General features: G+C 41.1%; 1 protein-coding gene across 1 annotated transcript in view; it reads left to right on the top strand.

Annotated features, from left to right (window-relative positions):
- The window catches only part of SEL1L2 (SEL1L2, ERAD E3 ligase adaptor subunit), a 63,078-nt gene that overhangs the window by 450 nt on the left and 54,324 nt on the right, over positions 1-8,304 (top strand). The window contains exon 2 of the mRNA XM_025211562.1: positions 1,601-1,763. Within this exon, the coding sequence (XP_025067347.1) occupies positions 1,601-1,763 (163 nt within the window). The remainder of the gene's footprint in view (positions 1-1,600; positions 1,764-8,304) is intronic.

The following is an 8,304-nucleotide window of genomic DNA, read 5'->3' as shown; positions in this document are numbered from 1 at the left end:
AGGGGGAGCAAGCGTGACCCATGGGTGGGAGGGCAGGCATGACCCATGAGGGTAAGGGGGGGAAAGCACGACCCATGTGTGGGGTTGGCGGCCAAGTGCAACCCATGGGTGGGGTGGAGTTGGGTCCCCGCCAACAAGCCTACACCCCTACCCCTTCTGCCCCTCCCCCCACCAAGACTTACTTACTTGGCTCCAGCAGTAGAAAATGCTGATAAAACTGGCTGCACCCAGAGCAGTTTGTGGAATGGGGGCTGAGTGTGCTACCTGGGTGGGGAGCAAGAAGCCAGAGGGGCAAAAAAATAGAGCAGTGTAGGGGAAGCGGGGAGTGAAAAGAACAGCCCTGGGGCTGGGGCCAGTGGCTGGGTTTTCCCAACCCCGGGGCTACACAGGGGAAGTGGACAGAAGTTCCAAAAACCAGTTTGATCTAAATTGAAAGAGTCTGATACTACATAGACCCAGATTGATCTTGAACTGGGTTCTGCAATTTTTAGATCAGTTTGTGTGCATGGAACTTCTGTTCAGTTATAGGTTTAAACTGATTGCTGGACACAGGTCTGTAAATGTAAAGTCAGCACTGGGATCAATTGGTCTGCCACAAAGTTTAAATTGGGCTGCCATTCTGAACCCAATTTAACCCCCCAAATGTCTGCAGTTAGCGTTAATATTTGGAACCTGCATCATCTTAGTCTTAATATTATTATATATTTATCTACCCAAGATGAATTACAGATATTTTGAAACCTAGACTGGTTTACATTTAAATGAAGTTTTGAATTGAGAATGAGTAAAGTACTGTGCTAAGGTACAAATCATCAAAATCAATTAAGTACCATAAAAAAATTGTGATTATTCTGGTCTAAATTTCTGGGGGTTTTTATACTATTGGTATGTTATACTATTGATTATTCACACTTATTTACCCTCAAGAACTGTCTCAGACAGCTGCCATCCTCAAACAGGTGTGTGACTCTCTCTCTCATGCTAAAAAAAGATATTCTAACCAATGATAGAAACAAGGTCTTCAAAATATTGTTGCTTCCTTCTCATAAAAGTGGTAATTGTGAGCAGAATATCAGAAAATAACTCCCTTCCTCCCCCCACCTTTCAAGTGGCTGGAGTTATGCTGTGTGTGAGATGCCTCTGAGACATAGTCTCATTTATACCAAAGGGGTCTTTATACCTTGGCAGCAGTTTAAGGAGGATTTAAAGTGTAAAAGGATTTAAGTCTACTTTGTGTGTCCTCTGCTCTTGCAGAGCTTTCTTAGAGAACTAGTCCTCCATTTCTAAATATGAACTTCAAGTTCACCTCTTTTTATTCCTGCTAAAATTAAGTTATTAACCATAAACTGACATTGATATTAATCTTAGTAATAGTCACATGAATTTGAAATACCATTCTGGGAGGGTGGGATAGAAAGAATTGATAATGACTCTGCTGCCATAAAATTATACTTCAGTTAGCCTGCAGGAACAATGATAATAGTTATCAGTGCTGAAACAGATACATTATAATTGCTAAAACCACTCTTAGAGATGCACATACTTGTTGAGGAGAATTAAGATTAAATAATTAAATCTGGATTTCATGTGCTTGAATTAGAGCCTACCAACTACTTACTAAAGCAGCAGATTTGGGAAATTTGAAAGCTATGGAAAAACTTGCTGCTGCATTGCTGTTTGGTTATCATGTTCCTCAAAATATAACTGCAGCTGTGGCTTTATATGAAACTTTGGCTGAAAAAGGATCTCATAAAGGCCAAACTGTAAGTGCTATTTTTAGTTTTGTTTTTTAAATATATAACATTTTATATAGTCACTGTTTCACTGATAAGCTTATCGCTTTGAAATATAATAAAATACATATATGTTGATATAATTTGCAATCACATGACAGTTAAATTATTAGAATATATTATTTAGTAAAAACAGCATCTGGCTAAAAATCTTGTAAGATAATAATATTTCCTAAGCAGTTACATTGGTACCACTACATTTTAATAATCAACTTTACTGTTTACTCTTAAAGACGATTATTTATTTTTAGAGCTTCATTCATATTGCACAAATTGAGATAGACTAATCAGTGTCATTTGCTGCTATGTTTGTAGACAATTTCACTTTCACATGTAGTAGGATTAAGATGTGATTTTTGGGTTCCAAACACTCTGGGGAATATTGAACTAGAATCAAAATACTGTTTTCCATTAATATTTTTAAACCTAAATTTTGAGTCAATCCCATCTGACAGCTCCACTTCTGATAATTTTAACTTTAGATATTTATACTCAAATGCTAAAAACTATATTTAGTTGTTGCTGTTATAGGTTTATCTATTGACCTTAGCTATTCATTTATATCTCTTCCTGCAGGATAATATTGGGTTTAATTAAAAATACAAAATATTTTAACATGGAATGATGAGATTTCTGAATTGCTTGATCCTTTTGCCTTTAAACTAAAGCACCTTGCTCAGTTGCTGAGGGTCTGTACAACAGCATGTAGAATAAACTCTTTTATGGAATTTGCTCTACCACCTCTATATCACACCAATCAACATTCACTGTGATGATGAATGATCAAGACCACTGATTATTTGACTCAGCAAAGTTCTGAGATGTCCCTGTGGACAAGATCCTAACATTGCTTGTGTGTCACCACGTTGTTGGATAACTGTTTTGGCTGTCTGTTCTGGTGCAATAGGTATTCAATCCATCAGAAGCAAAAAAGGGGATACTCATTAGGAGTGTGCGAAATGGGTCCTATTAGATTTGGATTCAGCCCAAATCAGGGACAGTGATTCAATTTGTTGATTTGGATCATTGTCTCTGATTTGATTTGGCCAAATCCAAATCTGAAGATTCAATGCTGATTCAGAGAATCAGCAATTCAGCCATAGACACAGCTTTAAATGTTTTTTCTACATACCTTGAGGTACCAAGCCCGGCTTGTGAATGCTGTGATGCTGGGGTGGATGGAGCATCCCACAAGAGCATGGGGGGGTGTAACAGGTCACCTCCCCAGCACCATCTTTTGCCTGTTATCCACGACCTACGAGGGGCGCCCTTGAAGTCCCCTTAATGTTTCTCATGTCCCGCTTTCTACTCGCCTACCACGTCTTGATGGAAATATTATATAGATGTTCTTGTAAGCGGGAGACTGCCTATTGTATTTTGTATGTTGGGGTTCTCAGCCACCACAGGCCTTGACCCCTGTCTTGCTCTAGCTAGGCCTCCCCATCTCAACCCACCAGATAGGGTTTGACTCCGAGGCTCTAGCGCCTTGGTCTTGGGGCTCATTGCCCGCCTTTTTGCCCCCACTCCAGAGCCCAGCCTCTCTGGCCCAGAGGCCCGTCCACTGGCCCTACAGCCAGGGGGCTGCAAGGTCAAAGCTGGGCAGTGGCCTTGAATCTCCACTGTCCCAGCTCAAAAACATACAGCCACACCCCAGGTGCACCAGGCCACTTTTGCCTTTTATGCCTCTGCCCTCTGGCGCCAGGGCCTGTGCACCCCGAATACTGCTCCCTCTCTGGTGCCAGAGTCCCCACACTGTAGTAGGGCCCCCAATGAGGTCTCCTCCTTCCCCAATAGCCTCACCCAAACCACCGGTGTTAATCAATCAAAAATTATAAACAGTATGTCCATGGGCTATAACTGCTACCGAAAATATAATTAAAAAAAAGGCAGCATGCCAGCTCACATTTTCACAGGGGCTTGTGCTCTTGTTCCCCACCATCTACTGCAGTCCTTCTGGGGCTGCTGCTGCTTCTCTGAAAGTCCTCAGTAGTTCCCCTCCTGCAGCAGCTGGACAGCTCACCAAGCCTCTCTGTGGAGCTTTTATACACACTCCTTCCCCTTTGGCTGCTGACCTCTATTGCTACCCAGACCAGGGTTTTTATAGTTCTGGCCTACCCACTTCCGGTCACCTAACTACCTGGCCAGAGTCAGCTTTTAACCCCCACCTTACCAGCAAGCTATGCCCAGAAAGTTCTGGTCTTAAAGGGGCTGACCTGCCTTCTGGTAACAGGGCTAGGGTTCCCTGTTACAGGGGGCCTCCTCCATGCTCAGTGGTGAACCTGGAAGTGTACCAGAAGTACTTCCGGTCCACTTCCAGGTCCACCAGGGAGCGCGCGGGGACCCCCACTCCCCGCACCCTAGCAGCTCAGCAATTGGCTGGAGGGGGCTCCAGGTGCCCCCTCAGAGCCAGGAGGCATCAGTCAAGCTGGGGCAGGGCATGGTGGGGCCCCTTTGGCACACTCCCTGGTGAATTCAGAAGTGGACTAGAAGTGCTTCTTGTCCACTTGCAGGGATGCTGCCAAGCATGCTGGGGACCCCCCCCCCCACACACTCCTGTGAGATGCTCCATGTGCCCCAGCATCATGACATTCATGAGCCACCTGACATCTTGAGGTATGTAGAAAAAACATTTAAAGTTATGTCTATGTCTGAATCACCAAATCTTTCCAAATCTCTCCGAATTGATTTGGAGGGGTCCAATTTGATTCGGAGAGATTAAAGGGTCTCCTGATTTGATTCATATTCGGAGATTCAGCCACCAAATCAAATTGGGGACTGAAGCTTCGCACAGCCCTGATAATCATACTTTGCACCTAATTTCAGGTGTAAGAAGTATCCGAGTTCATAGGCATATCCCCTGGAATATGTGCATCAAGTACAAGACCCTAGAATTATTTTGTAAAACACAATTCTAAGAATTGCGCACCTGGTTGCTTTACATTAATTTGACATATTTTTGTTGTGCTTAGGTATTGCTCAAGATTTCTACATCTTGGCCACGTGAACATCCGTGCCAAAAGATACCTCTTGTGTTTTCTTGAGATCTAATAGCTACCATGGCAACAGTGGGACTAACAGAGGTGGTTTCTGATTCAAACTAAGCACTGGACACACTCTTATCTTACAGTTGTTATAGATCCAGAAAGCATATGTTAGAAATAAACCTTAATGTGGTAAGATTATAGATTCCAAAAAAGCAGCTTATATTGAGATGATGCACCTATTTTTGTAAAGCTCCTTTGGATCTATGAAATTCCTCTTAGAGGAGTTTATCTGCTTACCTACATAGGCATTACAATACCATTTTAAAATAACCACTATAACAGTCTGATGGCCATGGCAGTTAATGTTGTTGTCCCTTGACACTTCCCTTCTCCTTCTGTACCATACTCATAGATTACCTGTTACAAATGTAGTGAGAAATACAGAGCCTCTGTAAAAACAAACAAACAAAAAAAGCTCTGCTCAGAATGACCAATTGTATCAGAATTGTAGTATTCCTTTGATATGGTCATTGTCAAAGCAGAGTTTGTATGAATTGGTTATGAGCTATGAGCAGTCAGATTAATCAAACCTCTTTAACATAGTAGCGAAGTTAAGGGTTTGTTCCTGGAGGACTTATTCACTACTTCTCAGATAGAGTTGATTAGATTCCAGATAAGTGGGTCCTATACATAGTAATAATGTTGGTGCAAGTTGTTCAGCTGTGTTTCAGCAAATGAGATTAGTTTCTGCCTCGAGTAGCCACTATTAGGATCATAGGAAAGAAGGGTTGGGAGGGACCCTACAAGGTCATTTAGCCCACGCCCCTGCTCAAGTCAGGATGAACATTGACAGTCATGTAAATCTTGTAAGTCCATGTAGTCAAGATATCCTATCTTAATTTTTAAGGAAAGTTATAAAGAAGATCATGATGAATGATCTCAAGCTGTACTTAGGTTCTATAGCTTGCTTGGATCCATATCAGAGAATTATTCAGTTGGGGCTACTGATATTGAAAGCTGTCCTCATACAGAAAATGGTGAAGCATACACATTTATTAGATACGTGAGCAAGTTTTGATACTATCGCCCATGAAATATTTTTGATTTATTTCCAGGCTTTTCCAAAAGTGGGCACAGTGGCACTTTAATGTGTTCACTTCTTCCATTCAGAAAAGTCCTATAGAACAGGGTTAACCGTCTTTTGGCATGAGTGCTACAAGTGGCACAAGCAGCCTCCCTGTGTGGCATGCAGCAGATCAGGCTATAGCAAGAAGCTCAGCAGCAGATAGGGCAGGAAGCCCAAAACAGAGCAGGATATAAGGCTTGGGGGCACAGGGCAGGAAGCAGGAAATTGGGCAGGGAGCCCAGAGGGGGAGTGAAAAAGCAGAGCAGCAAATTGGGCAAAGAAAGGAGATCAGAGTGGCACTTGGAGAGGGTGCACGGTTAATTAGTGGCATGCCTACCAAAATGTTTTTTCCTGACCACTATAGAATATTACTGGAAAGCTGCTTATCCTTCCTGGAGGCCCTCACACATGAAGGGTTTCAGGGTTCCCTCTTGCCTTTGCTTCCAAAAGGCGTTTAAAGTCTTTACAAAAAAAAATTGAAAATATTTATTCTAACGTTTGAAGATTTTAAATCCCTGAAATGCTGCTTCCAACTTCAAGGGTGAAACCAACAATCAAAATTAAAGCAGAAAGTATACAAAGCATCATTGGATTTCAGGGTTTGTTGTAAACCAGGGGCGGACAATTATTTCAGGTGGAGGGCCTCTTACTGAGTTTTGGCAAGCCATTGAGGGCCACATGACAGGCAGCCAGGGGCAGATAACTATTAATTTTCTAAATTTTTTAGGGGCCCCGCGGGCTGGATAGAATGGCCTGGTGGATGCATCCAGTCCATGGGTCACGTTTTGCCCACCCCTGTTGTAAACCCAAAGCTCAGGTCAAGCTACAATACCATATTAGCAATTGAAAACATAGGTTAAAATGAACAGTGGTGTCATTATCAGGTTTGCAATGCTCATATGGCACTGATCCCAGAGGAGAATAGAAAGATCTTTTTTACATAGTTTTGTCATCAATAATGTGATAGTACACAAATCTAAGTGTGCTTTCATTGAGACCTCATTCTTACTCTTTCATTTCTGACAGAAAAAATAACAGAACTTGGTTGCTATGTAAAGCCAAAAATGATATAGTTTGGCAAGGGCCTAACACAGTGTTAATGCTATACATTGACTGGATATACTCACTTTGCACTAAAGTAGTAGGCATCCTCAAGGTCCTATTGAATTCAATGCTTGTCCTGAATTCACATATAGTAACAATGATCTATCATGACTTTCATTGCCCATAGCAAACCAATGGAGTCATTCACCTTAACCCAACGCAGAGGCTAAGATCGGCTAGATGAATTTGCTATCAGAGTTTACTTTTGAAATGGTGTACCTATTCTATTTTCTATTTTGTGCAATAGAAAAATCACATTCTGTGGTGATTATATAAAAAGGGTAGATTTAAAGTGTAAATCTGTCATGTTTTCACACAGCAAATATGGGCTCCTATGAAGGCCAAAATGCCCCTCTAGGATAAATCAGACAGTAAACCAGACTGCCAGGTACGCTTGAAATTACAGCAACTTTCCTTCTGCTACATATGGCTTATGTAAGCCAAAATGGTCATCTCTGCATGTGCTATAGCTGACATTCACACTTCTTGTGTAGCTCCCAGTTCCATTACCAGCACTTCCCTTATGATGGGAATGATGAAGAACTAGGGGTCTGTAGAGACTAAACTGAGGACAAAAATCCCTTCCTCAAATGACCAAGGGTAGTACAGTTGGCAGAGGATCTCTACTTTTGAAACTGGCTTCCCTTGGGAAGATCACAATCTAGAGACCAAGATTCAGAATCCAATTCACGATGCATTCGTTTTAGCTTTTTTGTTTGTTTTATTTCTTTCACTAGTGCTTAGTTTCCATGGTGATAGGCTCTTTAGAAGTTAAGAGAATCTTTTGAAACACATGAAATTTAATTTCACCATAATATTTAGTCTAAGTGGCATTACTCAAGTATTACTCAGACCAGCGTAATGCTGAAATCTAGTGGAATCCTGTAAATGCTATTAAAATAATAGATCAATCTATAAATTATGTCAATCTAGAATTGGTACAATTTAAAGTATAATATTTTACTCTTTTGGACCAGTTTCACAGTTTAACACTGTAAATGGTTGTGGTCCCATGGCTTAGCTTTCCCATTTAGTTATTTAAGGAAAGAATTAAATCAGGTAATGCCCTTTATGAATTAGTTCTCTATAATTATTAGCAGTATACTGTTGCTGTAAAAAGGGATTTAAGATTCATTCAGTAGTATCAGCATTAGCAGTTATGCGATTGTTTCCTCCATTACTTATGTTCTTTGTATTAATGTGCACTGACGGTTCTTTCATAGCTCTTACTATTAGGCTATTTATATTCACTTGAATGAGTGACAATATGAGATTAATTCTAAAATGAGTAAAATTA

The sequence above is a fragment of the Alligator sinensis genome, unplaced genomic scaffold (genome assembly GCF_000455745.1).
Source record: "Alligator sinensis unplaced genomic scaffold, ASM45574v1 scaffold1139_1, whole genome shotgun sequence".
NCBI lineage: Eukaryota > Metazoa > Chordata > Crocodylia > Alligatoridae > Alligator > Alligator sinensis.
Note: the sequence above shows the minus strand (reverse complement) of the source record. Positions and strands in the feature narration are given on the sequence as shown.